This window comes from Rhipicephalus sanguineus, chromosome 6 (assembly GCF_013339695.2).
Source record: "Rhipicephalus sanguineus isolate Rsan-2018 chromosome 6, BIME_Rsan_1.4, whole genome shotgun sequence".
NCBI classification, from domain to species: Eukaryota; Metazoa; Arthropoda; class Arachnida; order Ixodida; family Ixodidae; genus Rhipicephalus; species Rhipicephalus sanguineus.
The window spans coordinates 129,153,173-129,181,010 of NC_051181.1; the positions used below are offsets into that span (position 1 = coordinate 129,153,173).

Below are 27,838 nucleotides of genomic sequence, written 5' to 3' on the forward strand. Positions count from 1 at the left end.
AAGCAATGAATGCGATACCGAAAAATTGTATTGTGAAACGAAGTAAGACTAGCAGCTAACTCTTTTGGATCCGATCTCGCGTAACTCAACAAAACGCTGGTTTAAGAGAATATGGCCCCTCCAGGAACCGAAGCGTTTTCTTGCTCTGAGTTCTCTAAACGCGAAGTAAGCGTTGAGAGCACAGCAAGTTTACGAGCCGTCTCCTGATGCCTCGAGATAGCGCGCGCGCAAGCGACTGCGCCCTTCGAAAGATGCGCCCCCCCCCCCCTTCCGCTCCCCTGGCGTCCCTTCATGCTCCTTACGAAAGACGGGCGGGGCGTTTCCTCTCTGTTTGATGAGCAATCGACGGCAGGCCCGCACGCGGGAAGATGTTATCTCATGCGCTGTCCGTGCGGCGGAGACAGACGGCCGGCTAGTTTAATCTCCGCTTCAGCCGCGTTCGTCGCCAGCGCTCGTGAGCTTTTACCCGCGGCTAGAATGCGCGTGGTGATGTTATTAATTTGGACTTTATACGGAAAATTACGGTAACGGCGACGGCAAAAATCCGCCGAGAGTGTCCATATAATTGCTATCGCAAGGGTCAATGTATGGGGCAGATTTTGCGCCCCCCCCCCCTCTTAGGTGATTAGGGGGGGGCGCTCCCCCCCGTGCCCCCCCTGTGCGCACGCCTATGCTCCTGAGATGATTTTTTCCATGAGATTTGCAATGAATCGAAATATTTCTAGCCTTCATAAGAGCCCCATAATAATACTCAGGTGCTTGAATGTTAATGCAATATGCTTCTGTATTGCACTCCAGGATGTAAAATTCGCTGCTCCAAAGTGCTCCCAGATGCAAAATTATCTGCTCCAAAGTGCTCCAAGATGAAAATTTTGCTGCTCCAAAGTGCTCCAAAACGGAAATTTTGCTGCTCCAAAAATTGCTCCAAATCAGAAGTCCTCGGTAGCATCACTGCAATACTGAAGCTATCGTTGCTGAATAATGATGATAAAGTTCACAAAGGATAATCTGTAGGTCTAACCTGATTCAGTGTCCCTTTATGGATAAAGTACTTTAACAGCACTTATCTGAACCTTAGGAGAGGAGGCTCAATACAAAGGGGGTCTGCCCCGAATGATGTCGCCAAAAAGATGTGTCAGTCACGGAGAGATCCCATAATCACCGATTGCTTCAAAGAAAGACTGCTTCGTTCCTGTGCCTGCTGCAGAGCGGTGTTGTCAGTTTCGTTGAGTAGTTTTGTCGAGCATCCACGACTTACTAAGACATTAAGTTGTCTCGGGGCATAGTCGTGAGCAATACGAGATAGAACACTGAACTTACCTTTTAAAGGTCATAGCGGCGGCTAAGCACATTTGGCGTGCGCAAAAATGCTCATGACTCTAAATTAAATGCTCAAGCAGAAAGGTGTTCCTGGCAATTCAGTATGTCACAATCGTATCTGTACGTTACAAGTAATTGTTGAATAAACATGAATTCGGTGTTGCAGCTCATATTGCTCACGATAATGATCGCACATCTACAATGCGATATTTTTTTGTTCAGGAGGAAGCCTACAAGCAGAGGGTTGCTGAGCTGGAAGCGGTGACAGAGAAACGGGCTGAGCAGCGACGTCACCATGACAACCTGCGCAAGCAGCGCCTGAACGAATTCATGCGGGGATTTGGCATCATCAGCAGCAAACTGAAGGAGACGTACCAGATGCTCACACTGGGCGGCGACGCGGAGCTCGAGCTGGTCGACTCGCTCGACCCCTTCACCGAGGGCATAGTTTTCAGGTGCGCATCTGCCATGTTGCATTTCGTATGAATGACCTTCCAACAGAAGCTCCTCTTTCTGCCTGTTATTCCGTGTAGCGTCTTTTCGAAACAACATAACAGTGCCACGCAGTTTTCAAAACAGTCATAAAGTACTAGTTGATGCAGCATTGCAATTATACAATGAGAGATGAAGTGTTTAAGAACCATATACCAATCGCGTGTACATGTCACAGTTCTTAGTCAATCACCTGAGATTTATATCTACCAAGTAGTGAAACACCGAACTTTATGTACAGCCTAAGTACACAGCGATATTTCACATTCTCACTACTTCTTCCGTATATTATCCTGTATGCCCAAGTGAGATCAGAATTATTTGGAAAACAGAGCTTACGGCACTTAAATTCCTTAAATTTCAGTCGTAAATTCCTGAAGTGTAACCACAATTTGTCGAAGGGCTGGCTATTTAAAGGACCCCTGACACCGAATTTGGAAACTCAAGATGCTTGTGTTGTTTGATAGTCCTGCATGCGGGGGCACTTCTGACCGATTATGAGTGACGAGCGTTGCCTTTAAGATATTTTAATTTGGTTTTAAAGTAAGCCTGAGTGCTCATCTGAATTTTGAACTCCTATCAACATAACCACTAGTATGACGTAGACGTAGGCCCCTTGTGACGTTGCAGAGGTAAAGCAAGTGTTGTCGACGTCACAGACCGAAATATGCGCGGTGCATGCACTGTGGTATATTGCGAAGCATGTTTGCTTTCCCACCTTCTCCTTCTTCGGTACGTGTCGGCAGGCAGCGTGAGCTCTCCGTGTGTGTGTTCTCCAACTGGCAGTTCAACAAGCGCGTAGCTGACGTCACCCAATACTGAGCGCACGTCATCACGCGTGCCCCGAGGCGTGACCGCCACGGCGCGGCGCTAGTTTCTTATCCTCTTTCGGCGCGCGTTTTGAACCTACACTAAAAATGACCACAATTAACGCTGCTAGGATTATTTAGACATCACGTTGGAGGATTTACGGTGTCATTCCGTGATTACAAGGCATAGACCTACTTATTACAACATAAATGTCACAAATAAGAAATCGGCTGTCAGGGGCCCTTTAACGTTGCACAAAGCGGCAGTCTGAAAAGCTGCGGCACAGGAGCTCCGCTGCAGGTGAACATTCGTGAAATTCCAGGTAGAACTATACTTTCTAATAAGCTGATGGAATGATACCGCATATAAATGTGCAGGAGCCATAACTGCTTGATTTGGTGGAACTGTCTTGCATTAGCTCTGCTTTTTCCTGTCTCGATGTTAGACGTTCCTCAGGGCCCGCTACATGTAGTAGGTTAGCAGCTAAAATGACGCGCAGCTAAGCTCAAGGACGTGGGTTTGATTCTCGGCAATGGTGGCCTTATGAGGGAGGCAGAATGAAATAACACTCGTGTGCTTTAAATTTAGGTGCACGTTAAAGAACCCCACGTGGTCAAAATTAATCTGGCGTCTCTCTCTAAGGCATGCCTCATGATTGTAGTATCGTGGTTTTGGCAAAAGGACAGACTGATGGGCTAGTTGGTGGTGTATAATTCAGAACAGTAGTGCAAAAAATCAAACGGACGGCGACAGATCAAGACGGGACACAACGCTGCTGTTCTGAATATTGGTTTTGGCACGTAAAACGCCAGAATTGAATTGTGACATTCCTCGGAAAGCATTTGACCATAGTGTTTTTAATTGTCCGGTGAAAGTTGCGTCGTTTCCTGTTCAAGTTGCCGTTACACAAAGGTTTATAGTTTCCACTCTGCACCACTGTAACAGTAACAAAATTATTTCCAACAGCGTGCGGCCCCCAAAGAAGTCTTGGAAGAACATATCCAACTTGTCGGGAGGTGAGAAAACGCTGAGTTCTCTGGCACTTGTATTTGCCCTGCATTATTACAAGCCAACGCCCTTCTATGTGATGGACGAGATCGACGCTGCGCTGGACATTAGGAACGTGTCAATCGTCGGGTACTATATCAAGGTATGTAGTGGCGTGTCTTACTATAATTCTTGTTTTACTTTCAAGAAAGAGCAGTCGGCATTCTTTATACGCTATATAAATTTTATACTAATTTAACCTAATTTCGTATTAGGAGCGTTGAGAAAACTTTTATTTATTAGTATTATTGTTGTTGTTGTTGTTTGAATTTGATGGTGTTCTTCAGCAAAATTTCTTGGGCTGATTGTGACTTAATGTACGGCAAGTTTTGCATGCATATGCTCAAAGACGTGTAGATTGGAAGTGCCTAGGATGTAATATTGTGATCTTCTTCGTCACGTGTTTTTTAGGAAGCCGGTCAATTTCTCGAGATAGAACGATAGCCGAAATTTTAAAAAGTAGGTTTCAGTAATAGTGTTGAACTAAAATCATTCTATTTTTGTGCGTTTTCTCGCTTACTAGGTGTCCTTTCGCTGCAAGGGTGTTGTTTATTGTATTGCAGAAGGGTCATTTGCTGATAACGAGTGAAACCAATTTTCTCTTCACTGTCCCTTCACTAACCTAGTTCTCACTCTCTCATCAAATGTTGCAGGCTTCGCCAGAGACATTTCAAACACTTTTTTTGTTACCTTTGCATTTCCAGGAACGAACGAGAAACGCGCAGTTCATCATCATATCGTTGAGGAACAACATGTTCGAACTGTCCGATCGCCTGATCGGCATTTACAAAGTGCACAACTGCACCAACTCGTGCACCATCAACCCGCGGCGTCTCATTGAGGCCGTGGAAGGCGCCGAAGAACAGCCACCACCCGAAGAAGAACCACCCGAAGAAGAACCGCCACTCGAAAACGGTGTCGACGAAGAACATTAATGCATGATGCAACTCATATGATTGTTTTTTTTTTAATTCATGTATTTTTAACTATTTCCATGCTCATCGAACTCGTCTACAATCACCCATAAGCTCTGTGTTATCAGAACATATTTTTATTCCATCGTTGCCTGTTTTTATGTTCATATATCGTATTTTTAATTGTGCAACTGCTAACCGAGCCTGTACAAAAGTGATTGAATAAAGAAATGCTTGCTAATTGAATACGAAAAAGCAACAGTGCGTAGCCAGCGTGCATGCATGATGTCACCAGATGCCACCGTTAAACATTTCTGGTGCCTGGTTGCACATATTCCTTTCTTGTTTTGCAAATACTCTTGAATGTTTCAGGTTCACTTTGTGCATAGTAACAAGTGTGATGCTGAACTTCTTACGCAGCAGCATAAAAATTGCTTTTGTATTTCATGTCACCCCATGAATACCACACTCTGCTTCTTCGATTGCCCGTATGCAGTTGTTGACCACAAAATATTAAAAAATTGTGGCATATGAGGTAGCATCACGTGTCACATCACACGGTGTGACATGCGACTCCACATCATCGGCTACAACATACCACCACGTCAGCAGCCGTTCAAAACTGTCGTAGTACGATCAGATTGTGGGATCTTTTATGCTTGAAGAACAAAGGACGTGGTGCACAGTTTCATAAAGCAACGAAATGGCATTCATTTGCACCTTACAGCAAATTATGCAACCAGTGTAGCTTGCCAGTGTAACGCAATGCAGTATCGATAGAGTTAGTCTTGCCCACGGGGATAATCGAACGAGTAATGTTTGTGCCTGCCAGAAACCCAAGCCTGTGTTTTCTGGCGTTAAGTCTCTCGAACAGAGGTGGGCTTGAGCAGACGGGACAGAGCCAAAAGATACGGTGCACTTCAACCGTCACCCACTCCTTCAAGGAAAGCAATGTCTGGGTAAATTTGTAGCTACAAGACTACGAGGCAGATACTTGGTGTTGCACATAGTGATTTGCCTTATCTGACAACATACGACGGTCCAGAACTGATTCCCTACGGCTATGCCCTATGGTTGTACAGACACCTAAGGCTTTAGAAGCATGATAAATTAAAGCACAGTTCGTCCGTGTAGGAGCAAGCCTGCATTTTGCTCTCTATGTGCAGTTGGTTCAAAGTGCCCTTCGTGACACGTCACTTTTGGGTGCACGGTTCTGCAACAAGCTTTTGCATGATAGCATGTGATGGGAAGCCATGTTTATGTGCACCTCGTGAAGTTTGGAAAAAACGCAGGTGTCCGACTGCACTTCGTAGTGGTGTATGGTCTGGTTTCAGCACTCATTGGAAATATATTTTAAAAAACTGCATAGAGTAACCATATGACGCTGCTATGTTAAAAAATATCCAGCCAGCGTCACTTCGCGAACACTGTTGAAACAGCGAAGCTGATGTCCCTCCTTCATCAGGCTGTATCGTACTTCTATCTTTTTCAGGTCTTCTCTCATTGGCGCTTAGCTTCAGCCTCTCTTGCGCGAACATCGCGGTTGGCTCAGCGACAACATGCCCATTCTCGCATCAGCTGTCGCTGACGCTTATGTCAGGTGGCTTCTTCATCAGGAGAACCAGAAATGTAGCCATTCTGATAGCTCAAACTCCTGAACACCGACACTGACATGCTCTTTAATACTCCACTGAGCCTCCACCCATCTTGGCACGTTTCTCGAAGGTTCACCCCTCCTTCGAGCCTTGACATCCTCGCCTCTCGCAGCACAGCGCAGCCCTCCCCTTCCTACCAAGCCTCAATCTCGCCACACTGCGAGGTAACGTGATCACCGCAGTGCCAACGGATGGGGAAGCCTCGGCTAAGAACGTTTTCGCTGTTAAAAATCAACAGGGTCACTTGATGTGTAGCTTTAATGGTTAGGGTGCGCGTGTCTTAGCTGAAAAATCGTAGAATAAACTTAACTGCTTAACTGTATTTGCTCAAATTTTACAGAAAGGTTGCATCTTGTGGTACTTATCATGAAAAAAAATTATAATAGTTATTTTTTTATGGAGAAACTAACTGCTGCCAAGACAGCATTAGCATAAACTTTCCTCACCAGTGTCACCACCGGCAGATAGATGCATCGTGTGCTGTCGCAAAAAGCCTATCTCATTTGTTTGGGTGTGTCCTCGCTTTGCGAGTTACCGACATGATAGGCGTCGGTATCTGCAAAACTTGTTTGCAAAGGTTTCTGTATGGGGAACATGTACCAGTTCAGGAGTGGATTCAGGATTTTTACGAGGTAAGGGGGGTGGGGTCAGCTTATGGGAAAACCCGATTAGGACCTCTTCTTGGGGCATACATTAAAAAATTTGGGGAAAGGGGGTCGGGACATGTGGACCCCCCCCTTGGATCCGTCCGTGACCCGGTTTTACTGTATTCGATTATGGGTAGGGGCAGCGTAGCTCTGGCTGAAGAGAACACCTTGACTGCTTGCCGGTCTAGCTGAGGTCGCGTGCGTTCGCAGGTCTGATCTCTGCATGCCGCATTGGGTGAAGCGCGTAATGGGTTGTTTCGTTTGTCACATGCCAACCGCTGTCACCTCTACGTCACAGTGGCGTAGCCAGGGGGTGGAACACCGGGCCCTTGCTCCCCCCTCCCCCCGAAAAGTTTCCCCCCATGGCATACAGAGCACAAAATGACACTCGACCACATGTGCCTGCCCAGCCCCCACATCAGATCAAGGAGTTGCCCCCCCCCCCCCCCCCCGAAAAAAATTCTGCCTACGCCCTTGTACGTTATCATGTATGGCGCATATGTGCGTCTTAGTCTTCTTTCGAGTATCTGTTATTTTATTAAACTGTTGCTAGTCCCAGCGAGTGTGGTCGTCTAAACTTTTCTTTGTACGTGTCTTTCAAGGCTGGGATCGCCGATTTTCCAAGCGTAATAAGCTTTCGTGTAAACGTCATCACTAAGTCCCCAACGTTCCTCTGACCACTGTTCACCGTTTTCGCATCGTCACCCAATCTGTAGGCTGTAGCCACCGATTGCGAAAATTTTCAGCAGTGAAGACTCCGACGAAGCGTTAGATTAGAGCCTAATGGTTAGTACCTTAGCACCGTAATACTAATAAAACTCTATGCTTAGAAACTAGGGAGATGCGCCGTCGTTGTCATCAATCCGCCGCATCGTGAAGCACCATTGCAAAGACATCAATGTCCAATATGGCGGCGCCCATGTTGTATACGTGCCGATGACATCCGTGTGAGTGCCTACGGTGACATGTTTCAGCGCTTATTTGAAACTTCTTATTGACCGACGGTTAAGACAAGGTTTTCAGTTACTCTCTGTGGTTTGTCCCTTGCGAGTGCTTGCTTCGTCTTGCGCCAACAGGATGTGTGTTTCGTCCGTTTCGTGAACCGTACTCGTCGATAAGTTGTGCTAAAGACGTGCAGCACGTGCGTGTCATCCATTCATTTGTGCTATCAAGTTCTTCGACGACCGCGTTACGAGTTTTGTATGTCGCAACTGCGCTTCGCCTGACACCACTGCCGACACGATGCGTTTCTCAGTCTCTCATACTTGTAAGACGAGCAGCGGCCGCTGCGGCGAGATTTGGGGCCTCCAAGGGGCCTCCGACGCCGAGCGCTTCTCGACACCGATGTGCCTGCTGTACACGCATGCCGGCAGCGTGCCTCACCTGACGTGCGACATGCTGCACAAAATCAAGGGCGTCGACCATCACCCCGCGCTCTTCCCCTTGCCTCCCATCGCGAACTTCGCAAACTCGGTTCAAGAGTTCGGCGCCGGCATTTCCAAGTTTTCGGGCTTGCCCACGCATCCATCTTTTATAAGAGTCCAGGATCCCATGAAGGCGACGCCGTCCGGATTCAACGACAAGGCCGGGGTCTCCATTTGGGACCAGGGAGGCCGCATCCATCTGAACGTTCCCAGTTTCATGCGTATCATGGAGGCCTTCAAACCGTCTTGTTATCAGGCGCTTTGCGATAGCGATACGCCCAAGGACGCCACGAGGAAGAGGCTCCAGCGATCCGTGGAGAGGACGACTTCTCTGTTGGATCAGTGCATCGCCGCGAAGTCGGTGTCAAGCGCGCTTCGGGACACTTGCATTCTCGGAACGGTCGTGGGCGGGTACAGCAGGGAGCACCGGCACGCGTCGGTGATGGAGATCTCCAAACGTGACGTAGACGGTTACGTCATCGAAGGGTTTCACGTGGACGGCCCGGCGTCGAAGTGCCTGAAGTTCGAAGAGGTGAACGACCTCTTGGAGGCGGTGGTTGCCTTCTTGCCCGAAGACAAACCGCGGTTCATGCACGGCGTGCTGAGGCCGGAGTTCATACTGAAAGCCGCGGTGAACGGCGTCGATGTTTTCGACGCCTCCTTCGCGACCGCGGTTACCGATGGCGGAATGGCTCTTTCGTTTAGCTACAACTGTGGCAACGACCTCGCGACGATGCTCGAAAAAGACCTGTCTGATCACCAACTCGCGCTGGACATGAGGGATTCCGGGTACAGGGACCAGTTCGTGCCTCTCGTGGAAGGATGCTCGTGTTACGCGTGTAGACACTTCACGCGCGCCTACGTCAACCACTTGCTGAACACGGGCGAAATGCTGGCGTACGTGTTACTAAGCCTGCACAACATCCACCACTTCCTGAACTTCTTCGAGGCCATTAGGAAGTTCTTAAAGCAGCGGCACTGAAAAATTACGCGTCATTTTTTACGTTCGCACAAATCGCATCACTAGAAACTCTAGTAGACGGGACCATGGAAGGACAATAAAACACACCTTTCAAATGGGAACTATAATGGTCACCTGTGTCAGCGTCGTGAGTACAAACAGCTCATCGATGGTACATTCACAGAGCAAGAGTGCACAGAAGTTGTAGACGCTCATCCGGTGCTACGACTGTGTTGTAATGTTACAGTTTCGGCAGATGATGCATCTAATCTGGCATTGAGAATACTGCTGCATATTAGGCGGGGTTTATTTTTCGTGACATCAATATTAGTGATGCAGCCTGTCCAGCTGAATCAGTGTACTGCAGCTTAAAAGTCTGTAGTCTCAACGATTCCATTGAAAGAAAGTCAGGATGGTAGGATGAGGATCTATGCATTTGCTACCTTAATTAATTATTGTATAACAGTCTCAGGTCACCTATTCAAGTTATGCACACATGTTAATCATTGACTGCAGGAGTTACAATAAAGCAAAGGCTATTTCTTCACTGTTGTAGATGAACATGGCATTTAACTTTTAGAATGTAACAATGCCTTTAGTAAAGTCATGTACAGCAGCACTCAACAGCCACAGTATTTTTACATAAGCAGAGGGTACAATTGAACAGTAGCTAGTGTGTGTTTCCTCCTGCTTTATTTTTTGCCACCAGCACAGAAGCAGCAGCATCAAATAATGCACTCAGTCGTACACCAGCGGCATAAATTGAAATCTGAACAGGAAATGACTGAGAACATCCATTTTGGTGTCACTTGGAAGTGAAACACCTAATCACTTCGTCACTGGTTTCTAAGCTTGGAGTAGTCTCGAGTGTGCGTAGTTACGAACGCAAGTGAGACTGGGAAAGGAGCGGTGCCACTGCAGTAGTTTCAGTATTGTTCACATTCGAGTCTTTGCCGATAGTTCAATGCGACCAAAGGTGCCTGGCAATTACTCTTGACTACTGGACAGCAGCATTTTGTTGGAGCGTTGCAACACTGCAGCAAGAACTGACAACACACTGTCTGGTTTAGCTTGCAAATGGCAGGGATGCCTAAAGATTTTTTATTGCTTGGCAGAAGTACATTGCATTAGCACGAGGACAGGCATTTTATTCCGTTGTGTCGTGTAAATTTGTGGGAAAGATGAATCACAGTTTTCGTAAGATAGCTCCAAGCAGTTGTGAAATTTGTGAAATTGTGTGCAATAGGAAGGTAAGAGATAAACGAGCACAGGCTGTATCGTGCAAGGATTCTTTTCCTTCTGTTTCCACAGCCAATGAATGACACAACTAAAAGAATCCTTAAAGGGCCCCTCACCAGGCTACATAGCAAATTTTAGTCGTGCCCTGGAAGTTGTTACGTGCCCAATAGAGAGCATTCGGCTTCAGAATTTTTCAAGTTTGTTCATGACAAGCAGAGATATCTTGAAGTTGTGCGTAACAATTTGAAAAGGCAAGCTTCACGCCCTTGCCGCTTCCCCTGCGTATCCTTCACGAGCCGAACTCCTTCCCTGCATTCTCCCATACTGGAGCTGGAAGATCACGTGACATACATTTATCAGAACGTCACATGTTACGATGCATGGGCATGGCGTGCCCTCCTCCTTTCTATGGAGTTTATGCTGCACAAGAGTGTCTCTATGTCCTCCTCACCCGCCGCTCCATGCGTAAAGCGAGGTGGACATCCAGGCTCTCTTTCTGCGCAGCGCCTTCATATACACAGACGCACTTGGTGTTGTATGTCATTGCCCCATGTATTTTGGAGCGCAGTGCATGCTAGGAGGAGGGCAAACAATGTTCAGATTGAAATTTGAGCTCTTTTCTGCGGCGCGTGGTGATGTAACTCTCTGCACACACAATCGTGAGCGTGCAACACAGGCAATGCGCTTGTCCACTCAAAATGGCCAGACCTGGTGAGGGGCCCTTTAAGTAGTATAGTTTCTCAAGTGCGTGGAGCAGCTTATCATCGAGCAGGATTACGATGCAATAAAGAAAATATATTTCGTGTGCACTATTTAGCTGTACCAGTGGCCACATACATTTACGGAATGTAGGAGCTAGAATTGAGACAAGAGCTTGCCTCTGCAATCACAACACTTTCATTTTGATGCATTGGCTACAAGAGAAAAATATACTTGTTTTCCAAACACAAATGTTTGCAGTTGTTACATATCATTTTCGTGCGAAGCATTGCTAACGTAAACAAGAAAGCATGTAGCTTTTGTTTATCAAACAAGGTTCTCGTGAAAAAGGTCACAACCTGGTTAGATTTTTTTTTTTTGTCCTTGATATAAGACATGTTTTGAGGTTGAGACAACTTCTTCGAACACGTATACATGGAATACACTTTGCGACATTTACAAAGAAGCACCAGAATACAGTACAATCTTTATGCTGTTGTTTGACATCTAATGTACCTCGCCAATAAGCCATCCATCAAATGTTCAGACACCATAAAAATTGTTGACACACCTTATACTTTCGGTCCCACTTTTGTTGTTCGGTATTCACTTAAAGATGGTAGTGTGCAAGCCTGCTGGAAACCTTTCTTTGCTGAAAGCCATTCCAGCGCAAGTAAAACAGACAGTGAACATAAGACAAGACAGTGTGGGCTTGTCCTTATTTCTGGGTCTGTTTTATTTGAGATACAATGGCTTCACCAAGTATTAGTAAAGTGGCCCAAGAAAAAGTCATCTTGAGTTAAAGCACACCAAGGACAAAACTTTTGTTGTCATGGGGATATCAGCAGGAGGTGTGGGGACACGCTTCAATTGCCAAGACACGCTTCACAACTGAACGATAACAGTTGCAACACTTGGGATTAGGTGATAAAGGTGCAAGGAATGGCAACAAAAACAGTGAGAGGACAGATTTATGTAGAAATGCGTTATTCGTATGCAGCCGTAACCTGCAGACACTAGGAGAAGCTGATTGGATTCAAAAGTCAAATGAGAGGCGAGGATGCACTATGCCATAAATAGCATTAAACTGTGATGCTGTTAAGTATGTCCATTTGGCACCATGCGAATGACAGTTAACTCTAAGGTGTTAAGCAGTTGATGTCACCCTTTGTGCCCTCGTGGCATAGGTATGTGGTTGGCACCAACTACTTATATGCACATTTTATGTCACCAATTTTCGATACCTTTAAATTGCAAACACCGTTGGTTTCCTGCAATTTTGCTAGATGCAAAGTTGTTGAGCCTCGATTCTGTTAGTGAACATATTTCTAACAAATTGGCACAGTACCAATTTAACAAACTGTTTTGACTGTATTTAAGCAGTTACATACTTGGGTTGCAAGCTCGGCGTAGCATTTTCCAAAGGGACTGGCGAGAAGAACCAAATTTCAATGCAATTCACAACCTTTCCTGCCTCTAGAACATTCGCCAGAAATTTTGCATAAGTCAACAAGCAAATCCCAGCAAAGCTAAAAGAACCGATGGCATGGTCATGGCTAAGTTGACGCGCATATGCAGTGTGTGGCCATAAACTCCTGCCGAGTCCCTGCAGTCAAGTGCAATGATATCATGACATCATTGGCGCTGTGTGGGAACAGTATCGATTACCAACAATCTCACCCCAATGTCTTAGGGCATATTCAGCTGGCTGTTGCAGACTTCTCCAAAAGTGCTACACAAGTCGTGTAAAGGACAACTCCATTGTGTTACAAGAATGGAGTGGGTCTATAGTAGCGAGGAACTGGCTTCAGTATCACCGATACACATCACTTGTTCTCGCAGTATGGCCTAATGGTGTTCTATACGGCTTGTGTAGTGCTAACGGAGTACTCCAAAACACCCACTCAACTACGCCTGTAAAGTAGTCTCATCCTTTTAAACAAGACTTGCAATCATTCCTAGTTCTGCTTCAAATAAATGTAAAGTGGCATATACTATCTCACTGTCAGCTTTGTTGGCAGAGAGGATGCACAAGCATATGGTGACCCCTGCTAGTTCTAAGTTCGCATCTTGCAAGCTTCTAGTCATTTGCTGCTTAAGAGACATCTTTCAGCAACAGTGCCGAGTATTGTGGTTGAGATTGTTGTGGCAGAAGTGGAATAACTTGCAAGAAAACAGCATGCAGCATTAAAGAAAGTTAGTTGAACAGATGGATGAGTAAATAATGCAGTTATGGGATCACGAGTAGTATGTAGCTACATCTCAATTAACTGCAGCACTAAACTTTCTAAATTGCCCCAAACTGCGAGAAAAATGTGTGGGAACTTGAGGCAAAGGATGACAGTGAAAATAGTTCACTTGTAAAATTGATGCGATAGAAACTTGTGTTCGGAGAAGGGACGGTAGCCCCATAGTTAGCAAAAAGACGGTGCAGAGAGAAGAAAATTAAGATCAGTATGTATGAAATGCATGAGCTACAACAGTTTCTAAAAGGATATGATCGGAGAAAATTTGTAAGTTTGCGGGGTACTGTCACTGCGAACCTCTACTAGTGTGACTTGCCCAGCGTATCTAAATAAAAAGCTTCGTGGTGATCACCGTAAAATTGCCACGAAACTTACGTATGGTGGATAGGCTGGACAAAAATAATTTTTAGAATCTGAAAGTGTTGAGAAGGTATGAAATGGTATGGCGACACCTTCTTGTGTTGAATGTCACTGCCAAAGAATGACCAACTTTGGTTGTTAAAGCAATGCCGCTACCACAACCAATACAGTTCCCCCGAGGAAGGAACCGAACGGGTCCCGAAATGTCGGGTCCATTTCGAAAACTGTGGCCAGGAACTATACCTGCCTCTAGGACATCATTTTTCCAGTGTGCTCTCACACTCCAAAATTGTCATTTAAAAATGATAACAGTGACTATGTTGCTACCGGTAAACATAAAGTATTGTATCTTAATGCAAGTTTTACACCAAGGCATTACTGAAACACTTCATACATCTAGTAAAGTAAACTACAATGGCACAATCAAACTGAACGAAGTCAAGAAAAGAACAGCAACTTCTCAATGATGAAACCCAAGCAAAACATCACTAGATAGAAGTGGAAGTGAGGAGTGTGTAGAGAAAACCTGTGCTTTTTTAAACTGCAAAACGTCAGTGTCATGTGAAACAATTGTATGGAATGACACCATATCGGGGAATAAGTTCGCGGTGTTGTAGTACTGTACTCATTTTTTTTTACTCCTTCACATCATAATATCCATGTTCAGAACTTGTGTTTTCCATCCACCAATATCCCACATAATTCCGAGTCTCTTTACATGCGGCTAAGGCTCTACTTTCCAGACTACAAATTCTGCATTAAACAGACAAACAAACAAGCATGTTTCTTGGAACTCAACAGCTCACATGGCGTTCACAACAAGAGTTCACCATGAGGCAGGAAACAAATGACATTTTTTGAACACGACATCAAAATTGCTCAGAGATGGGAATGTATAACGTACAGCACAGCCACAGTGGTCAGTACTTGATGTAAGGCCCACAAATAAATTGCACAAGTACTGCTTTTGTTCACAATGCTGATCGATAGGCGAACGTAAAAGAAGACGCTTCAAAAAGCACTTTCTCACAGCCAACATTTAACAAATTGCTGCTCCAAATAAACACAAAAGTGGGTACGTCAATGAGAGTTAACGACACCGGGACGGGCTTTTCGTATATACAGACAGACCTGCATTGTCAGAGATTTCCTCTATTCAGTCAAAGCACGCATGTGCCTAGGCCTCCTTTCGTATAATACTTTTGTCTTGTTTCAGAGATTTCAAGCTCTGTAAATGCAACAGCAGAAACCATCACTCATTCTCTGCATCCACCATAATGCGCACACGACAACAGAAGCAACCACTCACCCTTCACTCTCTACAATGTGCTTGCGATAGGATACGTATTGACTGGCCCGTCAGGCTACTACTCAATCAAGTGCACATACATACAGTGCTATTCGTTCACAATGCCCCGCGATGACTAGCGACAAACTAGAGACGCAAGCGGTGCCTAAACATCAAAAACGTTTTTCAAACAAATCATCGTCAGAATGTTCCGAAACTAGCTTTCTGTACAAAAACCAAACATGTATAACTATAGTTAACTAGTCTCAACAGCTCATGCGAGGGGATTAGAGAGTATCGTAGCCGAGTGCTTCTATCACAAGGACGTCACACGACAAGTGCTACACAAATGAGCAAGTTAAGGTGTGCATTTTTTGCTAGCGTATTGCACGTGTACTATCCTAACGGTGTCGCAAACTGGGACCACCATCGGTGGCAAGCACTACGGTGTTCGAGGAGCGGGCGACAAAAGCAGAATGAATTGAGAGCGAGTGCGGTAGTGCCGCTGAGGCAAACGCTGGAAAAAGACGTCACAAACAACTAGAGGTAGTCTCGAAGCTACTGGCTACTAGAGAGACGAAGAAAGGGGCTTAGGGAGCCCATGTGGTAACGAGAATGTGACGAGCGAGAGGCGTCGAGTTGTAGCACCACTGCGTGGCCGCGGCAAGCTGCTTCGTTCACTTCATCTTCATCACGACTTTGCCGACCCTCTTATCTGTAAGGCTCTTGAGAGCGTCTGGAACGTCCTCGAAAGAAATGGTGTGGTGGATGTTCGGCCTGAAAGCGAGACAAACACAAAATATATACTAAAACTGGCATGGAAGCATACGAATGACAGGTCGTCATATCAAAACTTGCAGGGTCCCTTACGCATTCACCTAAGATGACTCGAAGGCAAAAGCCATCTTCTTTTCCTTCTCAGTGGATGTATTGATCTTCCCCCGCCCCCTCCAAAAGCTTCCTGCACCTAATATGGTTTTGCATTGCCTCCAGGATTGGAGGCATTGCAAGCTTTCTGCACCTCGCCTGATTTTGCACTGCCTCCATGATCGGCCCACATTTGACCAAGTGACAATGTCATGTGATGACGTCATCATGTGACACTACGTTATATGATGTCACAGTGACGTCCGTCATAAATGTCATAGTGACGCCATGACGGCGCCATATGGTGATGTCATCGCGTGACGATTTTTTGCATCACTCATGTCGACAGCGACGGTCAATTTTCGCGTTTGATGAGACATCTAATGCTTTCGTCATAAAACACGTTAGCAGAGGCCTCTTGCGCAGGCTCGTTTACCTCCTCAGCGAGTTGTCGTGATTTTGTGAGGCATATTGGTTCTAAGTCTAAATCTATAGACAGAATGTGGCAGCACCATTTCAGAAAGGTGTAACTATATATAACATTGATTCATTCATTCGCTCAGTAGCCTGAACAGATGAATAATTATAGAGGAGAGTGAGGTAGCAACTCAGTACATTACTGAAATTTGTGGCAAAAATAAATATTGCATACCACTGAAAGAGTAATGACACGAAAAATAGTCAGTGGCAATTTAATGGTAAATGAGATAGATGAATTAGAATTACCTTCAATTACCTTTATAGCCAACAAAGCTGGTATATTATGCAATATGGTAGGCCAAGCACATACTATCAGTTGGCTTCACATAAGCTCTGACACATTTTTCCACTTTGCTCTTAATGCTAATGCATTGAAATTAAGGGCAAAGGGCTACGCACAGTTACTCATGCAAAATGGAAAAGGAAACGGTGGATTGTGGAATCAGAAGTAGTGTTATTTAATGTTTGGTTTATTTAGTATCTTAGTATTCATTTGGTATTTATTTAGTGTTTTTTGGAATAAAAGCAAAAAGTACAGCTATACAGAGACATAAGTGAAAGTAAGGCATCTCAAATGCATGTGTGTTTCTCAAACAAAAGTTTTCTGAATGCGTAAGTGGAGTTAATGGAAATCAAGAATCGCTTTGCTGTCCCCTTCTTTTTTTTCCCCCACTCCTGAGCTGTTGTGTAATCGTGAAGTAATTATACCTCAGTGAAACCTTTATTACCCTTGCAGCCATGAGAAGAAAGAAAAAATTACCTGATCACACCACTGGAAACCTTCTCCATTATGTCCATCAGTATGTCTGTTTTGCAGAAAGTCAAGGAAGAAATTATGCTCCACGATGAAACAATGAAAACATGCCAGTTGCAATGATTCGAACTCAGACTTTCCATTAATTCCAATTAGATGAAATCCTAACGTTCGTGTCAGCCTGCAGTATCTTTACGTTTGCTAACTGTCCCTGAATATTTCAAAGTCATTAGTTTGTGCTAGAAACACTGGGTACGTCAAGAACTGATTGTCAGTTCCAGAATTCATGTGGTAGTGGCTAACATAAGTGTGACATATCCTGTCATTGCAGTTATCTCCTTGAATATTTCAAACAAAGTCATTAGTTTGTGCTAGAAACACCGGGTACACCAAGAATTGATTGTGAAGCTTCAAAATTCATGCAGTAGCGGCTAACAATACGTGTAACAGACCAGCTTTTCAATCCAGCATTTTTTTGGGGAGGCGTGGGTGTGGGGGGGTGGGGGCAGGAGGCATCGTGTATGCCACTGTAGTGAAGGATACGCAAGTAACGGCCCTGTTGCGTTGATGACAGGATCCAAGCTTGCTCGAAAAGGAATCCAATTGAGGCACACTTCATGTACATCATCTGGGAATGTGGCGGATCCAGCTGAAACAGCAACCACAACTTACAATTAAAACAAGCCTAGACTTTGAATCAGCTTTGTTGAAAATCTCAAGAGAAGCAGAAATAACTCAAATGAAAATCATTACAAGTAAAGCACACTTTCAGGAGGTCACCAACATTATCAAAGGATGTAAAAGAGCATTAGGTAGCTTGTAGAAGAATGTGGTTTGATGCAAGTCAGGTATGAACTGATGTTTAGCACTTCGCAGAGAATGACGTCATCCATGGAGACCACAGCTTCGATACTGGTCAAAGCAGCTAAGTTCCGAAAGAAGTGTAATCCAAAACCGGTGTACTAAGTGTACATTGATGAACCCCATATGTCTGAATTCCATCCAGGGCTCCCTGTTGCGATATACTGCACAGCTAGTGAATATTTCATGATTTTCTGATTTTAGAACAGCTTCATCTTGTATACCACATATGAATTGATATGTAACATATAATGGACCTCAGAAAGATATCCACTTACTAACTCTCAATAGTTACTTCCAGTGGATATTGATGCCTAATGGCTGTGGTTTTGGCTATGCTACCTGTTAGAAGCAGTTCATTAAATCCATATGTAGCAGTGCTCAGCCTAGAAATTTTAAAAAGTCTTCTTCACAACATTACACAACGGCCACCAGGAAAGGATGCAATAGAATGTACAGCACACTGTTACTATTTATGTATATATTTAACATGTGCCCACAGTGCCTATCAGGATTACACGAAAAAGGGCGTCGCAGACATCCATATGTAAATGCATAGGATATCTGCAACCCCCTTTTACTGTAATACCGATAGGCACTGTGGGTACATGACCACAGTGCCTTTTGGACATGAACCAAAAAGAATGGGAATGCCGACACGGTTTACACGTTTAGCACATACACTCATAAAAAAACACACAGTAACATAGCAGAGAGTAAAAGATTTCACGGTTAAGAATGAAACTTGCACATTGTCAGGAGATAAGGCAAAGGAAAAAGAAAGGAAGCAGAACGAAATAAAGAAAAAGAGGGAACTGGTAAGCAGCTGCAAACATCTTACATGCACAGTACAGTGTCACATCAACAGCATGAGTGAAATGTGCAACTAAAATGCAACGCACTCGCGAGAAAGAGCATTAAAAGAAAGACAGCTCGTTACAATGGCACTGTGTATCAGTCTCGAAACAGTGGCACATAAGGCCTATGCACGACTTACTCCGTAATGTGAACTATCGAAGTAAAGACAAAAAGGCATTAGGGGCTTTTAGCTTGTACATATATTTCTTTACGTTACCGGATACCGGAAGGAATCTGCGCATGCGCGGGCCTTTACGGAACGTAAACTACTCGCCGGTTAGGCTTTACGTTTACGCCCTATCTCGCAAATCCACCTTCGTTCGTGGCTACTCGCAGTATCCGATTTGTGGAGACTTAAACCGCCGAGTCAAAATAAGCCGAAGTGCGAGCGCCAATTGCGATCAGCTTGTCTCAGCCAGATTACCGAAGCTAGAGTGACCTAGAATGTCGTAAACGTGAGGAGCCGTGAACATGAGGAGCCGGAAGCCTCTGACAGGCTGGACAGGTGGCGCCATCTAGCTGGGCTAAGATGAACCAGGCGAGCACAAAATTGTTATTGCAGAAACATTGTGCATTTTACTTCCAGCGTAAATGCCTTGCAGCAGCACAATTACAAATGAGTTGCCTTTTTAATAATTTTTTCCCTCAAAAACACTAGGTGAAAACAAACGTGTCCATGACTGGTTGCATGAAGCATCACAAGATGTCGACACCATCGTCCGGTAGCCCGGTATCCCTACACCCCTTTGCATATACCGGGATACTGCACATGCTAAAAACCTCTCATGATTTTGCCGCAGCGGTCATTCAATATTATCTCCATTAAATATAGTTTGAGTGCAGTTGCCATCACCATTTAGTGGTGTGCGCAAACGTAAAGGTATACGCTTACGTACGAATGTAAATGTTTACGTATAGGGAGCTAAAACTTTTCTACAACTTGTGTTCCAGTAACTCGGTAAACGCAATCCAGCATTCTGGTAACACGTAATGTTAAAAAGTATACGTACAAGCTAAAAGTCCTTATTATCCCGGAAACTTTAAGGTGTACTGACCTGCAGATCGCTCTTTGAAGTGATCCAACGGCCACCCACTGCAAGGCAGGAGACGATGTCGTGCTTGCTTGGCACCGGATGATCGTAAGTGTCCTCCACCAGAATGCGGTAGCTCGTCTCCGCAAACTGCGTCACACCATTGTCCAGTACGAGGTCTATTCCTAGGCCTCCAGACTCCTAAAGCAGAGAGGGAAAAAAGTCCATCTTTTTCAAGAAGGCACCATCATCATCATCATACTGTCACGCGGTTGTGAAGGTGAAGAAAGCAATCGCAGCCGGTAAAGATGAAACTCTTTATTTGGCGAATTTGTGCCCAGAAAAAGAATGACGCTCAAAGTCCAACATTGGCACTACACAGTCGTCGGCCAACAAATAATCTGCTCATCTGTGAAATGTGTCGGCTTTTATACATGCCTTATCAAACATTCCAGCATTGTCGCTGAAGCTCATGTTAGATCTTGAATAAATCGGTTACTCGTGTCCTTCGCGTAATCTTGACAGAACAGTCTGAAAGAATCGCGACGTTTCTAAACATTGTGGCGCTGCCTGCGACAAGTGGTGGTACAGTTCTTGCGGGCGAAACCCCCATCACATAAAAAATAAATGAATAAGCGCGTGTGGCAATATTCAGCCTACTTCATGTTCACTAGAAGACAAAGGTCACTCCCAGCGATCTATACGAATGAACTAACCACTGCCAGCCCATGATTGCATCGGAGGTCTATTCACTCATGGTGAATTTAGCCAAACTGAAATTTAGGCTGTCCAAATAAATGCCCGGATACATTGCTGCATCACACCTTGTAGCCTTTTGCACAGCTTTAGGACATGAAAAACCTGATCAATCGTACTGTCTCGCTCACCTGCATACAGGCCGGAAGAAGCGCGCAGGCACTCCCACCGGTGTTGTTGTTGGCATTGTTGTTGTTGTTGTTGCTGCCTGAGCCAATCATGTAAGCCGGGTGGAAGTCGGTGCCGGAAACAGCGTTGTCCGTCTTGCGAAGGTCCACAACCCGAGCCACCTGGCCCTTGAGCCCTTCGAGGTAAAGCACTTCATCATCCGAGCTCGCTGTGGTGATCACCTGCACATTTTTGAGCGAAGCTTCTATAACTCGCAGATCTTGACATCATACGCGAGAGACTCGGTGCCAACACAGAAATGCGGCCCTCGAAGGTGCATCGGTCACATACATAACTGTATGCGCCGTATTCCAATAATTGATGCTCTCTCGATCCTGGGCTTGTTGGCAAACAGCCGTTTCTGATGTGGCAATCTGGTCTTTTACCAAGGTGAGTTGTTATTTCATGCTGCCACATACCATTGTTGCCTAGATATGAACACATGAACGCCGTTGCCTGTAGCAACTGAAGTGTTGCGCTGATAAGCACGTGAATGAAGGTCCGTTTCCCGGCATGGAGGAAGGTAACAGACTTAGGAGGGAGCATTGTGCTATGCAATAGAAAGAAAGTAAGAAAGTAGTGTGTCAGGCACGTACACGCCGAGCTTTGCTTGCCCCCATTTTCCCAAGAGGGCAAGGGCTCCTGAATTTTTTTTAATAATGAGTAAGCACTCCTTGGCGAAGTCTCCACAGGAAAGTGGGCGCATATAGCAGCATGACAGCATAAAAAAAAGCTCTGCGAAAGCATATCTTTAATGCATCCTCTAGCAATTTGTGAAAATACAACATAAAATGCAACGTTCCAGATGAAAGTACCTGCAAAAATACCTCTATTATTCGTTATAAGCTTATACTACTTCATACATGCTGATATTGATGAGAAAAACCTTCGACTTACTTCATTATAGTATCTTGCATCTGCTTTAGAGAGGTTTGACAGTAGCGTCAGTGTATCTTACTAATGTCAGAAGCTGGGCTAGTTATAGCTCTGCGTTATAGTATCTCGAGACCGTAAAGCAATGAAAGTACTCCAGCGTTTTTTTGAAGACACTAATATTTGCGATGGCTACTGAGTTCTTTACTTGTAGGACTGTATATATATATATATTTTTTTTTTAAATTTATTTTGTTATCCTAACAACTATGTGGAAAGGGGTAGCTGTCACCAAGCAATGGTGACAACTCCTTCATTTATTTTCTATTTCAAAAAAAAAAAAAAAGCAGATGGAGACAAGTGATTGTGTTCGACACGCTTGGCTTTTTTTTTTCCTGCGCCATATCGCGCTGTTACATGTTACGTAACTGCTCTTCCATGTCATGCTACCCACCTTGGCACCCCAATGCTGAGCCAGCTGAATGGCGATAGCTCCAAACGAAGATGCTCCATCCATGACTAGAACAGTATCACCGCTTGTGAGACGCCCAAGGTAATGCAAGCCCGTGTAGGCCTTCACGGCATCACCAATGCAGCCAGCGGCATCGACAAAGCTCACATCTGGTGGTTTCTTGGCTGCGGAGCAAAAAAAAAAAAAGCGAGAAAGAACGGCTTAAAGCTGTTCCGGTGTTAACAGCACTTTGCAATTTGTTAAACATTGCAAGTATTATGGGAAGGGAGGACTTTAAGTTGCCCTAGCACAAGTAGGGTTTGGAGTGTGAACCAGCAATGTAATGAAAAATGCGGGAAATCCTGAAATGTAAAGGTGAAAGTAGCATAAATTTATGACACATGATAGCACGTGGATGTATAAGCCAGGGGTGTAGCCTGGATTTTATCTCAGAGTGGGGAGGAAGTTTGACACCCTATATGCATGTATGCATGTGTGTGTGCGCGCGTGTGTGTGCGTGCGTGCGTGTGTTTACATATGAACTAAACATTTTGAAAACCCCTCCACCCCAAACCTCCTTCCCATGTCTGTGGTACAAGCCATTTGTTCAACATGTCGAAGGAGACAGAACACACTGTCTACCGACAGAAGCTTGAATCAGAAATGCCAATTTGCTGACAACAGAGCTATCAGTGATGCGTATGATGTAACAGTTTCAGTGCAACATGAGTGTCTGCAACAAGGCCTCAGCTTTTGTCACCAGGAAGGGGAAGGCTTAATATCAGGCAGTACTAGTGAAATTTTTACCTGACCCCCTGCTGCCCCCCCTCCCCCCATCTTAGAGTGGCAGAAAGCTCGCCATATAGCTAGATACATAGTTCCTTCAGAGTTGCCTCTGCCCCGCCAATGAATCTCATTTAAAGCAGCATTTCTTTATCGAACACGTACACATCCCCTCCTCTTTTTTCTCTTTATGCAGATGCAATGTCGAACTACAGGATTGCGTTGCTGTAGGTCAAACATGAAAATTTTGAAACAAAGCCATAATACTTACTGACATCATATTCATTGAGACGTACGTATTCAGCACATCCAGACTGGCCGTAGTCGAGAGGAATCAAACCTGAAAGGAGAGCATGACGCATGAAGTACGATATCTACAGATGTGTCAAAAGCTTGAGATAATTTAAAAGCTGCGAGTATTAATTCCAATGGAAAGTATGTTTTTCTTATCACTTGTTGAACATTACAGCTTTCAATAAACTTCAAAGGGACCCTGGGGTTGTGACAACTTTTTCAGACACAACGAGCTGGTGGCATGAAAATAATATGATTCATATAGCTGCAATTAGGCTTTCGTGGAATCTAATGCAACAGGAACGTACCCACTACTTCATCCCCACGATCCACAGTTGTAACCCAATCTCCAACCTCGACCACCACGCCAGCGATTTCGTGACATATCGGGTACTTCGTCTTTGACTGGTCCTTGTACAGGACTTTCAGCACCTGTGAGGGAAATTGCCAGCATGTTCGAGCACATCAGGAATATCAGAGAGCAAACCTGAACAGTCTCTGGCATGGCAGAGGCATGAAACTGAAAATGCTAACTACGTACATACACACAAGCGGTGGTGTTAGTGGCAGTACCTGGTGAGAAAGCTTAGAACCATTAGAATGCTAAACATGCATTAATTCTTATCATCTGCTTGTGCAAATGTGACGACAGCTACATGATCACCACAAAAATGTCCTAGCCACTGCTTTACATTCTTTTTTTTTGGGGGGGGGGGGGGAAGAAAACAGCCAGTGTAACATTGAGAGAAATTGGATGTGTTATGGCTACACATAGCACCATAACACAACACAACAGCCATTTCTGTCTGTTGCTCCCAAGTATAAGCCTGCGCTTGTACAACTTCATTATGCTAAAACACTGTTACTGATAATTATGAACACATCTTACCAGGAATATTTTAAAAGCCTAGTATGGTTCATGTTTAACATGCCTTAAGACACATCGCATATCAAGTATACACATATTCACTGATAATTACACGGCTGTGTTCTTCAATCAACCACTTTTGCACATAATTTTTGTTACCGGGGTGTGTGTCCGATCAGTATTTCTTAAATTCTTCAAGTTACATTGGTGGTGATATCACATCACACAGTTTATCACACTCACAGACATAAGATGACCAGCGCATGCTAATAATAAATGCATGTTACTAATGCAAGAATTCACAGCACATGTTATATCACGTGAAAATGTCAGTCATAACCAAACTTGTCCAGTCATATGAGTGCAGCCCATAGCTTTTGAATCGCAGTTGCATAAATGAAGTGCATTTCAGTAAAGCGTCAAAGTTTTGGAAGGAGGTACAACTTGCCTTGTCATCACTGTTGGAAAGACCACACGCTTTCACGCTAACCAAAACGGAATACTTGTCAATCTTTGGAATGTCCACCTGAAACAGACCATAAAATATGCCGCATTGTTTTCTGAATGTTCAGCAGCAAAGGAATGACATTCAGTTGTGCAGAAGAAAAATAGCTGTTAAGTCTTGATACGTCATATCGAAATATGGCTACATCGTAAGGGGCATCTTATAGGGGGTACCTCACAAAGGGTACCTCATAAAGGGTACCTATTAAGGAGTACCTCATAAGGGGTACCTAATAAGAGCTGAATCTCCTCTCACATATGTGTGTGGCTCAAGATTACAGTGAAATGAATTGGATCATAAAGCTTTCAACTCCCAAAGCCATGGTTTCACTTCAGCTGCAACTAAACATAAGTGGTGTGATGTTCCTGAGAGCAGTGGTAATATATTATGAGACATGTATGAGGAATCAATTGTAGTCGAGCAAGGGATCTTGCTGAAGTCAAAGGACAGGGCAGCTTTCACCCACAGTCTTGCAACCTCTTAAAATGAATCCGTTGTGTTGTGTCTTTAACATGAAAGAGTATGTCATAAATGGCGATGTTCTCATTTTCAGAAGCTTTGCGTCATTTGGACCTCCAATATCCATTTGCAGTGTTTCCATCAGTTAGAGTTAAGTTCCCAGATTGGATAACTTATTTCACACAGAAGTTGACGAAAGTAGGAATTCATCTGAGCAGTGAGAACATAAAAAATTTACTGGAAAGAATCTTCCACAGGACAGGAGTGATACTGCATGCATCGAATTAAACGTTTTGCAATCTAATATAGATTCATTTTTATACACATGGTTTTCAGTAAAAACAGTCTTTTGCAAACTGACCAAGCTTATAGAATTACGGCCAATATTTACCAAGGGTGTAACATGTTTACTGTGATTAGTTCACAACAAATTCATTGGTAGGTTTATTAAGGACATTTAAATACTTTTTCCCAATATAATTAAGCGATGTCTGAATTTCAGTAATCTCGATCGGTTGTGTCGTCAAATGTCAAATAATTTAAGAATGGACAGCCCAATTTTCCCGATAAATATTTTATTTCAAATTCATACTTGACACCCGTAATGATGGTTTCGCTTCTCTGAATACTAAGCAAGAGGGCGCGGGTTCGATTCCCGCCCACGGCGGCCGCGCATTTGGGATGACCGTCTACTTTGCTTTAGGAGCACGTTCGAAAGGGCCGCATGATCGTTCTGGCACGCAAAACTGCGCAATTTATTTTAAATTAAATTCAAGGACGCAGCGCTACGATCGCGAACTCGCATTGCGCGGGCTTTAATGCGCAAGCGTGATTCGTTACGAAGTGATCGAAACGTTACTGACACTTCGTGTACGATCCTCGAGCGCTAATCACTTTGGTAAATGTAACCTCAGCGACGAGATTTGCATTGAGTTGCACTGTGCCGGCCGGTTACTCTCAAAGGCCGTAGCACCAATCTGGTGCGTGGCCTTGAATCGCATCGAGCGCGTGTACTACACCTACGCTGCGCTATCGATTTTTCCAAGCATCCCGCTACGCACATTCGGCAGAGAACTACAATGCAAAGCTGCAGCAATGGCGACTCCACCGTGAATGATTAAAAGATAGAAACAAGCGATCGCTTCAACTCCGGCATCGCGCGAGGAAGCGAGAAATAAAAGGAACAACTCAGTCAGCTGTCACAGCACTGAAACGAGAGCCTCAGCTGACTCCACATGGCATCGGACTGTCACGCTGCGCGACAGATCTCTTCACATCGCAAATGTCTGAATAAACGTTTTAGTTGGGTAGTGCGTGTGCGCGGCGCAACAACAGTAGTGCTACAACATTGGCCAAGCTACATGCGCGTTTCCTAATAATCCCGTCAGTTTAGGATCACGGTTATCATTAAACACGCTGGATCGTGATGGATTAGAGCGATCAACTCGCGCATTTTGCACATTGCGACCTTGATCCCCGTGCGCGCGTACTCGCTAAGTCGTGGAAAACCCAAATTTAATAGAAGCATGCAAGGACGATCGAGATGAAGATCGTTCACGATGCCGAGCAGAAAGAGCAATTTCTGTACTCACATCACTCTGCATGAAGACCCTCGATTGTTTCCCATCTTTGACTTCCTTGAACACGGCCTTCATATGCTTCTTGGACTGCATGGCTGGAGTCATTTAGGGCTCTGAAGCCGTCATCTGTCTAATGATTGCGAATTTTGGAAGTGCCAATCGCTGGTAACGCGACGTTGAATGGCAGAGCATCCGCGCTCCCTTTACAGCCAGCGTAAACAAGGCCGGGAAAGGGTAACTGCTAACGTTGAAGACGCCGAAGGGGGCGTCTGCGGTGTATGCGGTTTCGCAAGTGCGTCAACGTAGCCTGAGAGTCAGTGCAGTCACTCGCACTGCCCACGAGCTTGCTGCCGCCATTGAGATGTTTATTCGGGAATGCGCGGGTCCTTGTTTCGTCGGAAAACGCTGGTAGTTTTCCAATGCGCCGTCCCGCTTTCTAAGGCTACACTTCACGGCGGCACTGTAGGTCAACCTAGTACAAGGTTTATTTGCAGCGCCGTTGCCATACGGAGAAAAAAGGAAGTAAAAGCCTAGCGGCCATTTTTTGAACTAAAGGCAAGCGACAAGGTAGTGAAACAAAGGCGTCCTGTCGGGAACCCGAATGAGCCAATTCGTGCTTGATGCTATTGCCGCGATCCTGGCGACAGCGAGCGGAAGTAAAGCCCCCAAGCGGCATGCCATCACGTTTGAGCAGCCGACGCGCGCCGCGATAACTGTTCCTTGCGGCACAGAGTTGGGAGTGTGCGGCGGTCACTTCGCGCAAGGTGCAACACGGAGGATTGCCGGAGAGGATACGGCTCCTAATCGGATTTGTACGGCGCAAGAGGTGCAGCGAGGAACCCCGCACCGGTGAGCTGAAATTTTCGGTTTACAGTGCGTGAACGTGGCGACCCGGATTTAATACATCGTTTATCTCACTGATAATACGGAAATGACAATAATTCGAGTGATCATTGGGAAAACGTGCGAAGTCATCTGCCCGCGCAAACTTGCGTTTGCAGCAGTGATCTTGCACGCGAACTACTTGTAACCGCAATGCAGCTACTGTAATACAGATCTGTACCAGAACCTCTGAAAAAAACATGGCCTATTTTTTTTTTTTTCGTTATAACAAGTCTTAGTACGATAATTTCCCCCTTTTAAAACGC

The 27,838-nt window shown here is 44.8% G+C and overlaps 3 protein-coding genes across 3 annotated transcripts in view; 2 read left to right on the forward strand and 1 right to left on the reverse strand.

The window, feature by feature from the left end:
- LOC119396390 (structural maintenance of chromosomes protein 4) overlaps positions 1-4,844 on the forward strand; it is a gene marked incomplete in the record, with an annotated part of 42,133 nt that extends 37,289 nt beyond the window's left edge. Inside the window, 3 exon segments of the mRNA XM_037663593.2 lie at positions 1,543-1,775; positions 3,589-3,772; positions 4,374-4,844. Coding sequence (XP_037519521.1) covers positions 1,543-1,775; positions 3,589-3,772; positions 4,374-4,604 — 648 coding nt within the window.
- A 2,986-nt stretch (positions 4,845-7,830) lies between these two features.
- Positions 7,831-9,705, forward strand: LOC119396393 (queuine tRNA-ribosyltransferase accessory subunit 2). Its single transcript, XM_037663596.2, has one exon. The coding sequence runs from the start codon at positions 8,128-8,130 to the stop codon at positions 9,289-9,291; it is 1,164 nt and encodes a 387-aa protein (XP_037519524.1). The 5' UTR covers positions 7,831-8,127; the 3' UTR covers positions 9,292-9,705.
- A 1,895-nt stretch (positions 9,706-11,600) lies between these two features.
- LOC119396392 (quinone oxidoreductase-like protein 1) lies at positions 11,601-26,976 on the reverse strand. Its single transcript, XM_037663595.2, has 10 exons — positions 26,703-26,976; positions 24,595-24,672; positions 23,587-23,710; positions 23,256-23,324; positions 22,205-22,386; positions 20,841-21,059; positions 19,978-20,154; positions 17,747-17,852; positions 17,210-17,255; positions 11,601-15,879 (listed from the first exon to the last, which is right to left on the reverse strand). Exons 1-10 carry the CDS (start codon positions 26,793-26,795, stop codon positions 15,780-15,782), a joined length of 1,194 nt encoding a protein of 397 aa, XP_037519523.1. The 5' UTR covers positions 26,796-26,976; the 3' UTR covers positions 11,601-15,779.
- Between the last annotated feature and the right edge of the window lie 862 nt (positions 26,977-27,838).